The sequence below is a fragment of the Pieris napi genome, chromosome 13, assembly GCF_905475465.1.
Source record: "Pieris napi chromosome 13, ilPieNapi1.2, whole genome shotgun sequence".
NCBI classification, from domain to species: Eukaryota; Metazoa; Arthropoda; class Insecta; order Lepidoptera; family Pieridae; genus Pieris; species Pieris napi.
Genome location: NC_062246.1, coordinates 8487663 through 8509322, shown reverse-complemented (window position 1 = coordinate 8509322; position 21660 = coordinate 8487663). Strand labels below are relative to the sequence as shown.

The window sequence follows — 21660 nt, the reverse complement described above, 5'->3', positions numbered from 1 at the left end:
TAACTATAGCTAAGCTATCAAGTTACTTGTTAATATTATTTTAATATATGACTTTGAGACTGTGTAAATGATGCCAAATCAAGGTCTAAAGTACATTGGTCTGAGAGGTGGCTGTCCTAATAAAAAAATAACAAATTTCACCTTATTTATTTTTAACAAAGCACGAATTTACAATAAACATATTCGAATTCGCAATATATGTATTTTACAAAACTAAAATTTAGAAGTAACAATATTGTTGTTTGTTTTATGTTGCAGTGAAACGCATGATTGTGCTTTTAATTAATTAAAGTACAATTAAACCACCTAAAGTTTCGTATGTAACGTGTTGTAAAAGTTATTTTTGTATTATTCATTTATTAACAGGGTTTTCATAAATTTTGTTAGTGTTACCTCTAAAATAAGACGTTACTAAATCATCTCTTAAACAAATGATTTATACATTTAAAAATGTATTTAATAAACACTCTTTGACGTGTTTTCAAAACGCAAGTGCGCTTAGATCTGTTTATTTATACGTTCGTAATGAATGAGAGATGTTATTTTAGATATAGGAGTTCTCCATTTTTTAATTAATTAAATAGCTTTCACCGTAACCCGTAAATTATCTATGGAGTAGTTACGTTTCTATCTGTTTTTCTGAGTGAATCTGAAATCCCACTAGATGCAATTATTTATCTACTGAAAATCGACCCTGGACATTATCTATTAGGTGGTTTCGCTCATACCTATTATACTCTGAAATATCGTAGATTTCGATTATTTGAAAGATTTTCTGTTATGTTTCATACATTGAAAGATGAAAAGATGTGTTTCTTTAGTAAAACATTTAATACTCCTAGACTATTTCTGTAAACATTTCCTGTCGGAGATGGATTTCGGGAAAAGGTTTCTCTATTTCCTGTTCTAAAAATTAGTTAATGTTATATATATTTAAGGCTTAAGTTACAACTCATAAGTCGGTTTAGGTAATTGTAGGAAATAAAATATAATTCGAATGTTGTCTGAAAATGTATTTATGAAAAAAAAAATTACGTCTTGTGTCTTTCAGATTTTATATGCAAAATGGTATTCGCGTCTGTTATATACAAATTAAACCCACTTAATAAGACGTTACTATTTTATTTTAAAACCGTGCACGTCAAAATACAGAATTACACTGTCAACTTAAACATCTATTAAAACATTACGAAATCTAAAAAAGAAAGGTTGCATATATAAGCCAATGCTCCTAAAATAATTTAATTTGTACATCAATGTTTAGTTATTAAAAACAGACGTAAACGTTTGCAATCTTCGGCAATCTTCTGATCTTGTTTGATTCATTCATTGTAATAATAAATATTTGGATAGATTGCCAATTGATTTGTTGGTGAACGAAAGAGTGATGATAGATAAACGTATTTAACTACGATAACTATGAGGAAATATATATTCACACACGTAAATTCTAAATGAGTGAACGCTGTGATGAAAATAGTAAGTACTACAGTTAAAATTAGTGACAATAAAATAATTAGGCTATAATAAGATTAAATGTTCACTTAAATCGTCTAAAAGAGCAGTGTTGGCCTAGTGGCTTTAGCGTCCGACTCTCATCCCTGAGGTTCGCAGGTTCGATCCCCGGCTGTGCACCAATAGACTTTGTTTCTATGCGCACATATAAAGAAAGTTTTAGTTAACATTCGGTCGAACGGTGAAGGAAAACATCCTGGGGAACTTGCCATAGACTCTAAAAGTCAACGGCGTGCGTCAGGCACAGGAGGCTGATCACCTACTTGCCTATTAGAATTGTTATTGTATATGTTGTCTGTTTCATGATCATTTGTTGATGATCATGAAGCAGGGACAGAAATCTGAGGCCTAGACATAGAAAGGTTGTAGCGCCACTTATTTATTTCATTTTTATTTATTTAAAATCGTCTAAATCCACTTGGCTGCTAACAAATAATTAGTGAAACACACTGAAATGTTTTTGCATTTTAAGGCTTTGTCATCCGCATTCCAAAAAGATCAATACTTAGTGTTAACACTTTAAATAGCACCTTATCCACGAAAATATATTACGATTACAATGTTTTCAAGCACGGATCTCTCTTTTCATCACTTCAGTAAGGGAGATCAGTGTAATGTAAACAATTTGACAGAAACAGACAGCATGAACGAGTCAAATAAGATTTAATATAGACCAGGGGGCAAACGAGCGAGAGGCTCATCTGATTGATGACTTGAAACGAACCGCATGGGAAAAGGGAATTTTTTTTATTTCTCATTAGATTTTTTTTTTGATTATTGTTATTTTGTTTGTTTATGTATGTTTTTGTTGGTAATAAATATTATGTCTATGTCAAGTGATACCATCGCCCGTGGACACTCTCAATAAAAGAGGGCTCGCGAGTATGTTGCCGGTTGAGAATTGGGACGCTCCTATCTTGAAGATTTAGTTATTATGATTGTTTGCAATAAGTCCTTAACCAGATCACAAGTTTGAGAGTGTGGAGTCTGCGACACGAGCTAAAGATGCGCTGCATGGCTGCGATATATACTCTGGATGCTGCACACTTAAGATTGAATATGCTAAGGTAAGACTTTATTTCCCTTTACATTAATCATAGACATGCTATAGGCCTCCAGCAGATATTATTTATATTCTTAAATTACAAATTTGATTGTTGCTTATAGGATACTAGTCATCGGAGTCGCTTTATTACATCTAATTGATATAAAATCTTTTAAAAATTTTGTTTCATATATTTAACTCGAAGCGGTAGGCAGAGATCACGGATCTCCACATACCTAGCTTGTACATCCACTTTCACAACTCTGTGTCCCTTTTCTAGTACCGCCTAGATTTGGTCTATGTATATGTCTGACAAGGCCTGCTCAACCCGACTTCACCATCTATTTTTAAATTTATATTGAATACTAGCGGACCCGACAGACGTTGTCCTATCTTTACTATGAATATTGATTTCGAATTGGTATAATTAACTATGCAGCTCGATAGGGGTCCAACGCAACATTTATATGTTGTTGATTTCGATTACATCGATTCCGTTGGCTTCGCTTGTTCAATGTTATGTCAAACGCCATAATGCTACATCAAAAAAGTTTGAATTGTAAAAGCGCTATGCACTAAATATATAATAATAAACTTAATATGGTGGGTAAGTTTTCTTAATTTTTGTAATTTTCCGCGCAATTTGCTTAATTTTTTCTTTCATAAGAACCTTCTCATGACAATAACAAACACATCAAAAAATGAATTAGCGAAATCGGTCCAGCCGTTCACGCGTGATGCCGTGACCAAGGAAAATAGGGATTCATTTTTATATGTATATATAAATTTGTTTTTTTAATAATGAAAATTTGGATAATACTCCACACTGAGGCACGCTTACGATAATTTGTAGTCTAAACTATAATAAATAGCAGATAAGATGTGTATTTGACATTTAATTTTTAAACAGTGTTAATTAGTGACGTCATTCATCCAATAGGCGTTTTCAAATAAAAGTCTTTTAACAAAGACCTCATCTAGGCCTGAATCCTTTTAAAGCAATTTCCTCTTTTGATAGTGATGCAATGAGTGACGTCATCACTCCGATGCGATTAAGCTCTCACGAAACAGGGCTTTTAGCGTTTCAGCTGCAAGCTGGTTTTGTTAAAAGGCCATACACGACTCTAGCTTCAAAATTGTACCCTACAATTCTCAATAATTATGTGAAAGGTATCCTTAATATAGTAAATAAAGTCGGTTTGATTTTTTGTCTTTAATCTCGTGTTAGTTTAAACACATTCGCTGCTTCAATCAAATAAATTTTTTTTGATGAATGTCAAGTGTAGTGAAATGAAGAAATACAGATATCCGAAAAGGAACAAAGATCACTGATGCACTAAATTTCTCTCTTCAAAGAAAATGGAAATCTGCTGGACACGTGGCCACACGACACTTGGTATCCACGAAAATACCAAAGACTGGTAAAAAGGCCAGGCCAGCCACTATAGACATAAGATTGAGGCCAGCCTTGTGCCAGATGGACAGAAGCAATTGCGTAGACGGCGGGGGAAAGATGGCTGGAGATACCAAAAATATGAAAATTGTGGAATGCCTTGGAGGAGGCTTTTACCAATGGGGGTCCATATAAATACAATATTTTATTTTTATTACTAACTATTAATGTCGCATATATGTTTGTATTTTATGATATAAAATAAAACTATATTATTATTATTTATGGTAAGAAGTTCCTTATTAAATGTTAAGATAGTGTAGTAGTCACATTCTTATAGAAAAAATGTTACGGCGAAAGTAAAATATACCTTTTAACGGTCTTGTAATTATTTTGTACAACAGTGAGTCTGTGTATAGTAAAAACAATTATTTTTTGCATTCGGGCAATAAAAAGCAACGCTCAGTAAAATTCACGTTGTAAAATAAAAGCAGGCAGTTGTTATAGCGAGTGTCCTCACTGCGAAGGGCCATTGAGGCCTACATTACCGCTGCATTTTTATTGAAACATACAACTGAGGTTTTTGGTTACATATACATTTTTAGGTAAAATTTTATGGAAATCAAGTGCCACATAAAGCTGTTATTTCAGGAAATTACACGTTATCTCTTTCACATATCATATATATTCGAAATCGAATCGAATTATCTTGTTTACAGAATTTAAGCTCGTGAACAGCAGTAAGCTTTCCCCCCAGTCCTATAGAAAATTGTATAAAAATCTACATTCAATGTCGTATAAATGTAATTCGCGAACCGATAATTGAACGGTTATATTAACTTACCAGGGGTGTGATACGAAAGACGAAACGACTGCGTGTTCCGTTTGATTGTGATTGGTCAATTGTATATAAAACAGCCTAAAATTACATTAATTTGTCTAATGGCAATTGAATACATGATTTCGTTTTAAGCTTTTTTTCTATATATTCGAAAATATTTTATCAGCATTTACGCGTATTTCTATTTTTTGTTTTTCAAATACATAGATTTTCTTTTTCCTACGTTCACTTTTATAACTGTTCAAAATTTGTCGACACGAACTGTCATTTTCATACAAATTTAGCTTTCGACTTTCTACACACATTACTGTTAAGGCAAGATGCCTATCTAATGTCGAATGTCAATGTCGAAGCCCCGAGTTCCTGCAATTTCTCAAGGAGACAATTAGTAGCTGGCCCAATTTTTATGCCCGTTTACTCTCTTTCATATCTTTCAGACAATTGTCTATGAATGGGTTGAACAGCCACGGGAAGGTCACACAACAAACGAAAAACATGCCGCATTTAAAAACCGTAAAAAAAATAAAATGAGCGCAACGGCCGACCCGTGAATGGGTATTTAGATTTAATAACGCGGCAATACTGCCTTTATTGTCTGGTAATAATTAATTTCTATAAAGAACAGAATATAATATAATTCACGAGGTTCTAATTCTATGTTTATACTCTTCACAACGATGTCTACCTTTATGAAGTCTTATTAGGTCGCGTTTAACATAAATGTACACCGAGCTTGTGTCTCATTAGGGAAGTGATTACTGATTAGTGTATGTCTAGTAGTTAATTGTGCACTCCCTAAGGTCATGTGTACGGAACAGCTTTGCAGCAATGAATTTTCTTTTCTGCGCAATTAATACTTGCTAGTAAACGGAAAGATAACGCTCATCAGGAGCTTGGGGTTTAAGAATACACAATGTTTATCCTGCACAGAAGACATCATCATCTAAATTCCAACTTAATAATAATCTACTAACATAAGAAGAAATATCAATGAAACGTGCGTAAATCCTAGGTCATAAATGCCACTGGATGTATGAATTAAACTACTGAAAAGGGTTAACATAACCCATTACGGCATCGTTATGAATAAAAGTCACCGGAGACCATTGTACATTGGACCCCAATAAATATTAACAACGGGTGAATCACATAAAGGTTGAGAAAATGTGTCCAAATGATGTCGTAATGTGGGCGGCTCATGTCAACATGACTTGTTTACTATATGAAAAGGTATTTTTTTATACCCAAGTTTAGAAGAGGTTCTTGTGTATGACAATTGAAAACGCTCCGAAATGACGCTATGTGTATAAAGGATACTAAGAGAAAACTTCAAAAACTACAATTTTTGTATTGAAGTTACAAGAACGTAAATACATAAATATACAAGTAAATGCTAGTATTATGATCCTGATAATAACGTAGATTCTATCATGTTTTAAATTCTAATTATTCAATAACAACTCATAATTTTACAATTATCTATTTGAATTATGAAACTATATCAAACTGGACATTAGTGTGCTGTGTAGAAAGCATTTCTACGATATCACTGATAATTAATGTGTCATTAAATATTGTTCATAAAGAAATATTTTTAAATCAGACGCTCCAACATTAGATATATCTATGAAATTAAAATGATGTATAGAATCATTTTTCATCATGCCATTTGTGATGACAGATGGGTTAAAAAGACTCTTACTTGGAGTGGCATAGTCGGAAGAAAAAAGAGAGGATACCCACCAGTAACCTGGGAAGATAACAAAAAAGAGATAGTGGGGAAAGATATTAAATTAGTAGCGAAGAGATAGAGCCTTAGCCTAAGATTTAGCCTTCACTCCGTCGGAGGTCGTGTACTATTAATTATATTTATTGTAAGCCTTTTTATAGTACTCGAATATAGGCTATTTTTATTTTTGATTACATATACAATAATTACGTCATGCAATGTTAATAGCTAGAACTAACAACTATGAACTATATTGTTAAACATTCACTGAAGTTAATTGAATTGAAAAAACATAATTTTAAAAATATTTTGGCTCGCATTCTCTATTTATCTTTGTAGTCAATAAATGTCTACAAAAAGGAAAATTTTAAAATGTTTGTGCAATGTCATAAAGTCCTTTACGGACAATTAATCTTGCCATATAAAGAGATAAAAGGGAGATAAAGGGAGCAAAGTGAGAGTACGTCCTGTCATCGCATACAATGTTTTTAAAACGATAGCGCAATGCCTTTGTTCGGAAAACGTGAAAAAAATAACGTAAAATGCTTTTGACTTTACGAAGTTTTTGAATGATGCTGGTAACATTGAAACAATCATGTTTGTTGACTACGGCATAACTTCCCGTAGTGTATAGCAGATTATATTTTTGAGTTGGTTTGTGTTCTACTAGATTTGACTAAAAAATAAAATGTCGAAAAAACTTTTGCAGAAAATTAAACAACGGAAAGTTTCGTACCTGGGCCACGTGTTGCGCCATGACCGCTACCATCTCCTTCAATTAATTATAATGGGTAAAATCCAGGATAAACGGCTTGATGGTAGAAGGAAGAAATCATGGCTTCGCAACGTTAGAGAATGGACAGGTATTGCAACTGCGGAAGAGTTGCTGCATCTAGCACAGGACAAGACACGCTTCAAGATACTGACGACCAACCTCCAGTAATGAAGAGGCACTAAAAGAAGATTTGACTAGAATTTATTTCCTTTGCTGAATTAAAATGAATAATAAGGTGTGGGATATATCGTAAGGGAACAGCATGTCTTCAACACATGTTGAAGATGTGTGCCAACTGCGAGAGACCTCATATATCCTACTATCCTGTGAAAATTAATTATAAATGAAATAGATGTAGAACTTCTTTGATGAGTCTGGACTTGCAATACCATTTAATATGTTTGATAACGATTGAAGAAAATATTCGTAATTTCAGAGTGATTTAGAAATTTCTAAACACTACCCATTTTTGTAATTCAGTTCTTGTATTTATTCGTCTCCACCTTTTTTACTCTATTTCGAAACACTTTAAACAGATTTCGTTTGTACACGATATTCCTAGACAATAACGTCACTCTAACGTCGAAATGAAGTTTTTACTGGTTTAAATTTTCTCTTTGCAAAGATAATGACTCTGACAAAATTCTTGGCTAGCCTGGGGTGAATCGTGTGTTTTAAAATTATATGCAAGTGTACAGAAAAAGTTATAACAAATAATTAAATAAATTTTAACTAAAATTAATAATTTTGAAAAAGTCTCAAGTATGGGATATAGTCAGCGTGTAAAAGACTTCTTAAGTAACGGAAGTTACATGACACATGAATGCAGATGTCAAGTTCAGTATTTCTCTTTTCTATTATAACCATTATGTGCGCTACAGCCATTTAATATGACGGGCCTTGTATAAAAAATACATTTAAATATACGTAATGCAAACGTAGCGACACTTATCAATCAAGTTCTCCAGACCTTGTAATCAGTGGCTCCCGTCGCGTCCATTAGGCTAATGACATCATTATAATTATCGCTGACAATTACAGCATAATAAAATTACTAGATATATTTTTAACAAATGATCACAAAGATATTTTATTTATGCTACTTAGGGGCCGTTCAAATGTTACGTAAGCAGATTTACTTCAATTTATCCTCTCCCCCCCTCCTCTTGTCAGCAAAAGTAAGTACACTTGTCTCAAAAATAAAAGTACATAAACGTATTAATTTTTTGTAGGAATCCTCGAAAATGGACTTCGTTTTCAAGCATAGACAATGTGTGGGTAATATGTGTAAAAATGTTAATAATTACTGTTGACGTAATCAACAAATAATACAATCATGGACCCCCATCCCATCCTCTATAGTGCTTACGTAATACAGTAGAACCTCGTTAAGTCGAACCTCGATAAGTCAAAAACCTCCAAATCTCGAAAAAATGTTTTGTTCCCTTCCCTTAAAACACCAAAACCTCCATTACTTGAAATCTTGACCCTCTGTTAATCGAAATAATCACCGAGTCCCTCCAAGCCATTTTGGTACATATTTTCACTCTATAACTCGAAAAATTAAATTTGACCTCTGTATCTCGAACATAGGAACCTTTTATTTTACAACCTTTACAACTTGATCATTTGGAATTTATTATCTCTATTGTTCGAACAAAAATAAGTTACCGACTTTAAGAACTTGCCGACAATGTGAGTACACTATTGTTTCTTAGAAAACATTTTAGGAGTATACAATAATAAATTTATGACTCATGGAAACACGTGTTTGCTTGCTTTGTGTCGGGTGCTCTAACTCAAAATTTATAAGAATAAACCTCAAACTCTTTATGTCGAATCAAAATACGCCTAAGTCGAAATCCTCCATAAGTTGAAAACTCTATAACTCGAATTTTTTGGCGTCTCCCTTGATGTTCGACTTATAGAGGTTCTACTGTACTTGAATTTCCCCTAAGCAGCAGTCTAGTTTTGAATTAAACTTAAAATAGCAATAATTGGTATGCAATAACGCCTAGGTAGAACTTCTTCACCTAAGTCTTCCTTTTTCATGTGCATAACTAAACGAGGTATAGCACGGTTGAGACCGACAAAATCCAAAATTGAATTTTCCTTCAGAATTCCAGTTGTGATAGTTCCCGCTCAATATCGTAGCAACACCGGCTACGCCGTAGCTTGAAAGAAAAATTACTCATTGAATATTATATGCTACGGCGTAGCTCTAGGTTATAGGGCAACGAGCTACGAATCATGTATATTGCGTCATAAATAATTTTGGTCTTTTTATTTTCAGCCTGAAAGACTGAATGTGTTCAAAAACGACCAAGATAGCTGGGACTATACGCGTAAGTAGAAAATAAATTTATTTTTATCTGTTTCACCATTTGCTGATAATAAATAATAAAAAAATAGTGCTATTACTATTGTGTCATGATTACGAGTAATCATGTGAGTTAAGAAAACTATTAAATTGATATATAAATAGGCTATATGTAAGACAGAGATTTGATAAAATAATACTAAGTCGTATGTACATCGTAAAAAAGGGATCACGAACTCTAAAATCAGCAAATGGTAAATATAGATTTTAACATACGAATAATTCTTAAGACAAAATATAAAGCATGAAATGTGTATAAAAAACATGAAATATACAAAAATATATGTTATTATACATAGAAGTAATAAAACTTAATTTCTATTTGTGCATGAGTTTATATTGCATGATTAATTTATTTTATAATATTTTCACTACATACTACTCATTGACTTATTCTGACATCACAATGTTTGATAATTGAAAAAAATTATGTTTGTACGGTAAGGTTTTAGCTTAAAGCAATAAATTATAAATAAAAACTTTAATATTCTAAGAATGATATTTTTTTTTATTATGAATTAATATTTTACAGTTATCAAAGTTTTTATTATATTATTTTAGATAATAACTAGAATATCTAAATTTTTAATTGTTGTATATATGTAAACAACAATCTAAACTTATAAAATCGTTTTATGATTAAAAATATACATTTTTTAAACATTACGACAAATAAAGGAACGTTAATGCGGAACAATGCCTTAAAAGAATTGATTTTACTTTTTAAACTTAACAATAGTCTAGGTGGCGCCCGTTAGGAAAAAGAAAGAATGCTAAAAGCTTTTCTTTTGAATCTTTATAATAGGTGAATCATAAAGTTAAATGTAGCTGACTTCGGGACGGTTTTTAGTGTATAAATTAAAGTTCTAATATAAAGTTCGTGGAATTGCAAATTCAAAGTATCATTAAAGTATAAAATTTTAATTAAAGAATTTCTCTGATTATATTGTATTAGGTTTAATTCTTAAAATAGAAGAATCTATTTAATCCTAGTAATGTTATGAATCTACAATTCAAGCTGTAGAATTTGTCTGAAATGTTAGTAAAAGAAGAAAATAGTTGTCATCGACACGCAAGGAAACACGAGGTTATTGCACCTATAGATTATTTAAGTGAAAGCCATTCTATATGCAAATTTATATAATCTTGGAAAATAAAAAAAACAAAGTTGACCTAATTGTATAATTGATATATTTATGACGTAAAACAACTCTTTGTAAGTGGTTAATTAAAACTTTTGATGACGTCATTAAATTCACGAACCAAGTGAGTTGTATGTCATTATACCTATTTATGAAGTTAAGGGATATGTTATTACGAAGTTAAATATACTATATAAACAACACGTAGTACATATTACTTTTAACCGTTATAATTTAATTGTTAAGTCTTTTAATTTCTTAATGTATAAATCGTATTGCTTTTATATAATACTTGTTAAAAAAGTACCTCTTCGCGAATTAGTTTGTCATGCACGAATATATTACAGATATTCAGAGGGTACAAAGTTCGATTTCTAGGGAAACCGTAAATGTTTATAAGTAGAGTCAGGTGACTTATTCAATGACTTTGATACAGAGATGTGTTTGGGCGATTTCCGACTTCTCAGTTATTTTATTTCGTATACGAGTTTACAAATGGAAAATCAATCGTCGCCTTTACATTACCGCCGATACATTCAATAAGTATCGAGCAATAATAATAATAATTTAATTAAAGTGCTTATATGATCCCAACCCCATTGTTTTTGGGACGTTTGCACTGTAGGTTCATGTGTAGCATATATGATTTTTTTTTTATTTCCAAATATTTTTATTTATTGCGTATCAAAGAATATAGCTAATAGTGGTATTCTTTGTATAGTTTATATATTGAATTCTGTATGTGTACCAACAATATGGCTTTAATCATAAATTACTAGAAAACGGATCCATTAGAGTCCAATTAATCAAAGTGTCCATATCCCGAGCGTAATAGTGTGAGAAAAGTGATTTATTCCCGCGTGCAAATATATGCAAAGTGCACCAACGAATGAGATTTTTCCACGTGGAAACGATATTAATATGGAAACGATGTTTGAATTTCATCTATGGCTACGCATAGTTGAAATAGATCAGTTACACAAATTGTTATATTTCTTTAATTGAAATAGGTTAATTAGAATGTTGCAAAACCCCAGGAAATATTATGTATATTTTATGAGCAGTGTTGGCCTAGTGTCTTCAGCGTTCGACTCCTAGCCCTGAGTTCGTAGGTTCGATCCCCGGCTGTGCACCAATAGACTTTCTGTATATATGCGCTTTAACATTCGCTCGAATGGTAAAGGAACACATCGTGAGGGAACAGGCTTGCCTTAGACCCAATAAGTTGTCAGGCACAGGAAGGCTGATGGCAGGATGTTGATACAAGTACAGAGCTGTATCGCAAAGTATGATAGACAACTCTATTGATTATTTTTTATTAGGTTTTCATAACACTAAAGAAAACCGTAACAAAATATATTTGCTTACAAGAGCATAGTCTTTTTGTGTTTTACAAATTTAGAATGGGAAATACCGGTTTTAATTACTACTAGTCGTTAATTTTAATATCGAAGTAATGTCAAACGGCTGGTGAATAGAACAGATATCTTTTAAATTTTACACAAGATTATAAAAGTGTAGTATGAAAACCCTCAGTTCGTATATAAGATTTTGAAGATAGTCCACATTTTATACAGATGTTCAACAAATCGATAGGTTTTCGAGTGTATGATAAAGGAATTCAATAATTCTGAAGATGTCCGGTCTCCTAACAAACGACCTCACTTATTCAGAAACTACGTGAGAATACTTTGAATATATTGGCATCTTTATATACATCTTTGTATCGCATTCCTTTTGAAGAACGAAAAGAATTTCTATACCAAGAATACTTTGTTTTCTGGTAATTTTATATTCTGTTTTTTATAGGATAGACAAATATAAACTGATTGTAACAGACACATTTTATTTGTCAGGAATTGCAGACTGTAGACTAATTATTTAATGGGCCTTATACTATTATAATGACTTTTTTGTTAAATATAAAAACAATATTAAATTCTTATTTGCTGCTAATTAAAGCCTGTTTTATTTGAGTGCAAATAGTTGGTAATCCCTCTTAGATAACATTCGTTTTGTATAGCTATTAGACAAATGTGATTTGGTTTTGAGTATTTTTTTCGTACTGCATATATATGTCAAAAAATTACATAGATGAATGAATATCCAGGAATGTTTAGATATAAATTCACTAAACAGCGAAATTGCTTCAACCTTAACTTAAAGTAAAATAACGGTGAGATTTTTTATTCTTTTCAATACGACAAAAACTTCCATCTACGTGCCTTAAAAAATTCAAAACCACAACACAGGACGTCAAACGCAAACCGCACGATACTTCATCACGACTCATTTAATTCTTTAAGTCTTTGATAGCCCTATCCTTATATATACAAAAATAAACCGTAATAAAACCACGTAGGGTTCAATTTCACAAAAAATATGTTTGTTAAGTATTAAAGCAATTTGTGCCTTGTGGAGTGTGTGTTAAGGAGTAGATTTGTCTAAAATAATTATATGTTTGAACAGTGTCGCGTGGCAGTAGTAAGTTTCTCTACTGTCATAGTATGACACGATAAACGAGTTAGGGTTGTCACGAATGCAATGAATTTTTAATACTTAATAGTGGATTCATGTCACTGAATATTTAATTATTGTGAAGGTATAGTTTAATTATATAATGACTATGATGACTTTCCGTTTCTGATAAATTATAGCAATTGTTAGTAAATTGTCAGTGCCATAATTTTTTAGTGCTGTCCATTGTGGAATGTTATTGTCTTCCCATCTTCGTGGTTGGCATCCTCTAGTGCAGTGATTCCCAAAGTGGTCTATATCGACCCCTAGGGGTCTATGACAACCTGCAAGGGGTCTACGTCAGCGAAAAAAAAATTTTGGGGTCCATGAAATGAAAATGGGGGTCCACGGTAGTGGATCTCAACACATACACTGATTGTACCTATTTAGTTACATCATACTATATTATAATATCAAAACATATACATTATTTATAAAAGTATCTACATATCAGATAAAAAAAAATATTTTGAGTAGGTAGTTTTAATTTAAATTCAATTAATAAATTTATAAATTAACATGTGTTTTTACTTTAAGTTTTTAACACTAAACTTCACTACGGTTAGTTATTTACAGTAAATCAATATCAGGTAAGTAGGGGGTCTATCCAACCCGGAAAAACATGGCAAGGGGTCTACGACACAAAAAAAATTGGGAAACTCTGCTCTAGTGCGTTCCATATCAGTTTCATATTAGCCTTATTCTTAAATGACTTGACCAATATTTATTCTAACGTTTTGTTAGCTCGTACAAAAGTACCTTTTCACTTGCACATAGTAGGTTAAACTCTATCGCCACATCGGATCCGGAGTTATTTCCATACAATAAGGCGGACGCGCCACGTCGGAGGTGCAATTTCCCTTTCATCCCGCCCCGCACCCCTTTCACCGCACCTGGCAACCTCTCACCCCGGGACGAACTTATGTACAAACTATTCTATCAATATATCTCATATTACCAAGCTATTATTAATAACTATGGGTACAGCTTGCACAAATGTATCTTTTTTTTATAAATGTATTTGATTCTCTTAACGGTAACAAGCGATTTGATTTTAAGGTCCAAGTCACAATGTAATACCTGCAGCTGAGTTTCATTATCGGACGTCAAGGCAAAATACAAAATACCATACGTATCACCTCGACGTCCGTCGTTCCACAACTGAGCGTTTTCTGAGGCAGTTTTGCCGCGCACCACCACTATGTGGAACCAGCTGCCCACTGAAGTATTTCCGAACCAATTTCACTTAGGGACTTTCAAGAAAAGAGTGTACCAATTCATGAAAGGCCGGCAACGCACTTGCGAGCCTAGTAAACAATATAAGGATCCTGTAACGCCACGTATACTTGTAGCATCTACATAATGAGCGGCTTAGTAGATGTTCCATTTCTCCCCAGATAATATGTCTAAAGCTAGTTTAATGGTTCACTGTAGATTCTAGGGAATTGAATAAAAATATCGCACAGTGGTTTCAAACACACCGATACGCTGCACTGTGCACAGTGCAAACATTCGGAAACTCGCACCGGCATAATATTTGATGTGTGCTTCAGCGCGCGATCAGATATAGCTTTATTTTATGTGGGTTAAGGAAAGATTTCTATAGTATGAATATTTGCAAGGATTATTTATTTTTCATTATATCATCACGCCCTTTTCCTGATGTGTAGGCTCTCCACTTGCTACGGTGACATGTAGAGACATGATTAAGTGACATTTTTATGACATTATCAATGCATGCTCGTCGGTTCTGTACTTTTAACTTGTTTATTAACTTGTACCTCCTGTAGAATTTATTAATATGTATGAATAACACAAGTCACACCTAGAAGTATTTGGAGTCCCTATTGTAATCGATCTCTTCTTCTTTCGAAGTATAGGGCTGAAGTAGGCATATGTATTCCAATATAAAATCTATTTTAGAAGTAGGAAGGTATACCCCAATACTAGGAATTGGTAGCTAAGTTTGTTCTTATACAAATAATACTTTATAGTTTTCTTCTTAGAAATGAACAGACTTCTAACAATATCGCCTTTGCCTTATCGTGAATGTGACCTACATCTTATACGAATGAACACTAAAACACTAAATCTCGTCTAAACCCCACAACATACGTTACATGAAAGCGATACTGGGTTATCCTTGGAACGAATCCAGAGAGAGGCGGGGAATTTTTACTATGATAGTGTTGCCAACTTGTGGAATTACCCCGGTTTTAAGATAAATTGACTGTTTTATGTCTATAAAGACGGTTTAGGTTTTTGTTCATAAAATATTTTTGCGGTTTTTAGGTTATGCATGGCATATAATTATAATGGTGCCACACCAACTGTGGCACAATTATTGTTGTTATCTTTCTTACGTTAAATAATCAAAGCGCGTAGGTAAAACTGTGCCAGTGTTTCCACGCGTATCACCTCGACGTCCGTCGTTCAACAATTGAACGTTTCTTAAGGTAGTTTCTGCCGCGAACCACCATTGGCCACCAGCTGCCCACTGAAGTATTTCTGAACCAATTCGACTTAGAGTCCTTCATGAAAAGAGCTTACCAATTCTTAAAAGACTAGCATAAGTACATGCGAGCCCTCTGGCATTGAGAGTGTCCATGCGCGGCGATGTCACTCAACATCAGGTGAGCCTCCGGCCCGTTTGCCTCCTCTGTTCTATAAAAAAAAGGTTAGTCAAATGCCGTATACTCTATAGCATACACGTCATAACTCTTTATCGTCACGTCACGTTCACGACGTGAATCGTCATTTTAATAACTTCATATATTTACTTTATTTTTCATAATTTTACGCGTTTTTATTTATTCAATAATTCCTTAAAATACATTTAAGACTTTAAATTGTGTAAAAGTTTTCTACGCTACGCTAAGATACCATTTTCTTTACACAGTAACAGTCGAAGCCATGAACAATAGAATAGTATACGTATCGTTAACAAATAGTGTTATCTAAGACAATACACATAGCTTTGCCAAATTTTTTGAAAATATCCCATAAAATAAGAATTATGACGGCTTGTATGATTTAAGTTGGACGTTTTATAGAGTTAATGCTCGAATAAAGGTTTTTTGTAAATGTATATTTTTAAAGTTATACATAAAGAGTAGAAATAAATAATAAAAGCATAATATTAGTTTTTTAATATTTATTTTTTAATTGCTACCGGGATCAGAAAGACAAAACTTCTATTTAAGATTTGTAGTACATTAGTGAGTATAAAATAGAATTAATTGGTATAAAAACATTGCAGCTTCTACCTTTGTAAGGTCTGGGTCTGCTCGTATAGGCAAGTGAAGGGAAGATGATCAGCCTTCTGTGTCTGACACATGGCGTCGACTTGGGTCCGGGGACTTTGTGTCTAAACATGCCAGTTCCTTCAGAATGTTTTCCTTCACCATACGAGCAAGAACAAGTCCGCACATAGCCAGAAAATTCATTAATGCACAGGCGGGGTTCAAACCTACAACACTACGATTGAAGTATGGCAAAAATAATATAAAATCTAGAGCTTGAAAGCTTAAGCTTAATAAATCAATAATAAGGCATGGCACATACCGTCATATTTATTTATCATCCTTTATTTATTCGGATAAAAATCGAGAAAGCCAGTGGTGTTGTATGGCAATAAATAAAATAGTCGTCTGAAATGCAAGACGCTTCGTTGAGACGAGAATCTGATAACTGGGAGTCAATATTTCGCGACGCGCCTTGGGCGTTGAGGGTTGTCATCTAAAATATGTAAGAATTCTTTTTTTTTATTTGGAACTATATTTTACATAAAATATCTGAAGGATACATATTGAGCAGACAAAAAATTCCGTGTTCTTGCCATCAAAGTTAGAGTTTCATTTATTCATGAGTGTGTGAACTTATGAAAGTCAGTAAAAAAATTAATGGTTCTAAATTTGCTTTAATCAAGGGCGTATATCGGATGTGAAGAGCTGGTGTAGTGTATTGACTAAATAAAGTGTTGCTTGGTTGTCTCATGCGCCTACGTCACTTGTCAGACAGTCAGTCGTAATCTGACACCCGAACGGAGCGGTTGTGTGTAGGACGTTTGTACAAGTGTTGTGGTGTTGGTGAGCCGTAAAACACTCCAAGAAGCAGGACATTACATGTGGCGACGAGGAAAAAAGTGAGTACACATAAGTAAGAAAAAAAAGGGAAAGATACGGTGCACTAAACAAGTGACGTCATTCCCAGAGTACTTTGCCTATAATTTACTATGACCCGGTTGTTTTAATCATTAGCTATTGATAGCAGAAACAGTTGCATCTTGACTTCTGAACGAATGTAGATAATTTTATTGTTGACGGGAAATATGAACAGCACTTAGCACCTACCTACATAGTGATAGAAATATATTGTACTAGTAGACCGGCCAAGCGTTGCTGTGGCTAAGGTTTTTGTTATATTACAAAGTAGTAAACTATTCAAGGGAAACGGTAAGAGAACACCAGTCATGGGGACCACCATGCTTTATGGTAGTTATGCCATTAAATTGTAGAAACGTTGAAAGAATTATATGAAACGTTGGTACTTTTAACACAGCGCCATCTGTTAGAATGGTGACTATTAAATAAGAAACAAATATTTTGCAATAAAATAATATTGCGGGTATAAATTGAGATGTATCCTATCTTTTAAGTTAGATCAAACTGCACACGGTGTGCAAATTTGATTGATATTGGTTCGGTAGTTTAGGAGTCCATAGTGGACAAACAATGTGACCAGTAATTTATATATACTAAGATTATGCTTGTGTTTAGTGATGTTTCTATTTGTCTACAAAAAAACAATAAAAATAATAGCAAGGTTTATTTACAACCGTTGACCGTTAAATCGGTAGGTACCTGTCTACCTAACTAACGCAGATTTAACAAAGATCCTAAATTGGATCTGGTTCACTAAATTAATTAAAACTATGTGGTTGTGATTAATACTGTAAAACAAAAGGGAGTATCTACTCAAAGCAGTTGGAACCCAACTGATCATTAAATTGATACCTGTAAATCAAAATAAAAAGCAGACTATAAGTCTGATCATTAAATTGATACCTGTATATACAAATAAAAGCAGACTATAAGTCTGATCATTAAATTGATACCTGTATATACAAATAAAAGCAGACTATAAGTCTGATCATTAAATTGATACCTGTATATACAAATAAAAGCAGACTATAAGTCTGATCATTAAATTGATACCTGTATATACAAATAAAAGCAGACTATAAGTCTGATCATTAAATTGATACCTGTATATACAAATAAAAGCAGACTTAAAGTCTGATCATTAAATTGATACCAGTAAATAAAAACAAAAGCAGATTAAAAGTTTGATCATTAAATTGATGCCAGTAAATAAAAACAAAAGCAGATTAAAAGTCTGATCATTAAATTGATACCAGTAAACAAAAATAAAAGCAGATTAAAAGTCTGATCATTAAATTGATACCAGTAAATAAAAACAAAAGCAGATTAAAAGTCTGATCATTAAATTGATACCAGTAAATATAAACAAAAGCAGATTAAAAGTCTGATCATTAAATTGATTCCAGTAAATAAAAACAAAAGCAGATTAAAAGTCTGATCATTAAATTGATAGCAGTAAATAAAAATAAAAGCAGATTAAAAGTCTGATCATTAAATTGATACCAGTAAATAAAAACAAAAGCAGATTAAAAGTCTGATCATTAAATTGATATCAGTAAATAAAAATAAAAGCAGATTAAAATTCTGATCATTAAATTGATACCAGTAAATAAAATAAAAGCTTTACAATAAAATTATTATTGTACGTTAGTGGGTACTAACTTAGCAGATTAAAAATCTGATAATTCAATTTATACGTTTGTTGGTATGAACAGCTTAAGTAGATTAATGCGGATAAAAATATAATCCGATCATAAAATTGATACGAGATGGAAGCATCTGAGATCAAATCTAACTGCAGATACATAGATATCTGAATCATTAAATTGATAATTCCTGGTCGAAAGATGTCACTCCTTTCACTGGAAAAGTTCGACTGTAACGGTAAATCTACCTCAATGGGTGCACGATGGGAGCGATGGAAATGAGCACTATTCATTTACCTGGAAGCGTCTAACATTGACGAAGACGTAAAGAAAAGGGCCTCTCTTCTACATTTCGGCGGGCTAGACTTACAGGAAGTGTTTTACAACATTCCTGGAGCTGATGTCGAACCAACTGAAGGCAAAGACGTGTTTGAAGTAGCAATATCTAAACTTGATGCCTACTTTGCACCAAAACAGAACAAAGTATACGAGAGACATATATTCAGGCTCCTTAAACAAAAACCTGACGAAAAAATTGAAATTTGTGGTGAGACTGAGAAAACAAGCTGATAAATGTCAGTTTGCCGAGAGAGATGAAAACATTATCGACCAAATAACGAAAAAATCTTTTCTACCCGAACTGAGAAGGACGATATCACAGATTGGGGATGAAATTACATTAGAGCAAGTAATCACCGAAGCAAATACTCTTGAAGTTGTTAATAAACAATTAGACGAGTTTAGAAACAGACGTTGAAGCGGAAAGTGGAAATATTATAATAATATAGACATGAACAAAACAAAAGTCGTTTCGACAGGAAGAAGAACTTAAACATAGGGATATTACAGAGCCGATAGTGGGTTCTTCTAAATGGGTGTCCCCTGTAGTGCCGGTGCTGAAAGGAAATGGAGCCATTGTACGAGAAAATTACCCATTGCCGACGATGGACAAGTTGCTACCTAAAATGAAAAATGCAAAAGTATTTACAAAATTGGATATTAAAGACGCATTTCACCAACTTGATCCTGCTTCAAGAAACAACCACCTTTATAACCAGTAAAGGCTAATTCAGATACAAGAGACTCATGTTTGGCATATCATGTAACCGAAAACTGGGGACCAGAACAAAAGGGGTATTTAAAGTCGTTGAAGGAAATCATGATAAATATTCCTAGCTTAGGGTATTATAATGTTAGCGATCGTACGATTGTCATAGCAGATGCTAGTCCTGTGGATTTAGGTGGAGTTTTAGTTCAAACTAATTCCAAAGGTGAGCCCAGGATTATTGCATATGGCCACAAAACTCTGACTGACTGTGAACGCCGCTATTGCCAGACAGAAAAAGAAGCGTTAATTCTCGTGTGGGCGGTGGAACATTTCCACATATTCCTTTATTGTAAAAGATTGGAACTTATAAGAGATCACAAGCCGTTGGAGGTAATATTTGGTCCTAAATCTAAACCATGTGCAGGGATAGAGAGATGGGTTATGCGCTTACAATCTTACGACTATAAAATAGTTTACCAACCAGGGAAAACCAATATCGCCGACTCATTGTCGAGACAACAAATAAGCAAAAATGCGGAGAAATCCCTGATAAAATTGGAAGACAATCACATTTGTCATATTGTAGAGTTTGCCCGACCTCGTGCTGTTTATATTAAAGAAATAATAGATAGCACAATGGACGATAGGGAAATACTAAACGTGAAAGAGGGTTTATATCGGAACATATGGAACGACGACGTGAAGTTGTATAAAATCTTACAAAATGAACTTTGTTTTCATGAGGGTATATTATTGAGAGGAACGAGAATTGTGGTTCCCTCGGCACTCCGTAAAAGAGTTTTGGATGCAGCTCACGAGGGACATCCCGGTATCGTGTCAATGAAGGCGAGACTTCGTACGAAAGTCTGGTGGCCTAGATGCGACAGAGGCTGATAAAATTGTTAAAGCCTGTAAAGGATGTACTCTTGTATCTGCACCATGTCCACCAAACCCTATAAAACGGCGTGAGTTTCCAGAAGTGCTTTGGATTGATATCGCAATTCATTACAAGTGGTGACCACAATTATAAAGAAGTGAAGATTTGTCGCAAAATTACCTCTACTGAAATTGTAGCCAAACTTAAAGGAATATTCAGTCGATTAGGAAATCAATAACTGCAGATAATAGAAGACAGTTACTCAGCGAAGAGTTTAAATCATTTCTAACAGAAATAAACATTATTCTTTTCAATACAGTACCATATTGGCTGCGACAAAGCGGAGAGGTCGAAAGACAAAACTGTGTCATACTTAAACGTCTTAAAATAAGTATAGCTGAAAATAAAGACTGGAAGGAAAGTTTACTGGAATATTTAACCATGTATAACACATTCTGTTACTGGAAGAACCTCATCAGAACTTTTCACCAAAAGGAAGTTTAGAGATAAATTACCTACGGTAAACGATACAATAGAGAGGACAGCACAAGACACTGAGGTTAAGGATAGAGAAAAAAAAAAAGAAAAC

The 21660-nt window shown here is 33.4% G+C and overlaps 1 protein-coding gene across 3 annotated transcripts in view; it reads left to right on the top strand.

Moving 5' to 3' along the window:
- Window positions 1-21660, top strand: part of LOC125054971 (heterogeneous nuclear ribonucleoprotein L-like) — a 222099-nt gene that overhangs the window by 176788 nt on the left and 23651 nt on the right. For all 3 annotated transcript variants that reach the window (XM_047657108.1, XM_047657106.1, XM_047657107.1), the window contains 2 exons: window positions 2486-2582; window positions 9592-9643. In XM_047657108.1, the coding sequence (XP_047513064.1) occupies window positions 9605-9643 (39 nt within the window). In that variant the 5' untranslated portion in view covers window positions 2486-2582; window positions 9592-9604. The remainder of the gene's footprint in view (window positions 1-2485; window positions 2583-9591; window positions 9644-21660) is intronic.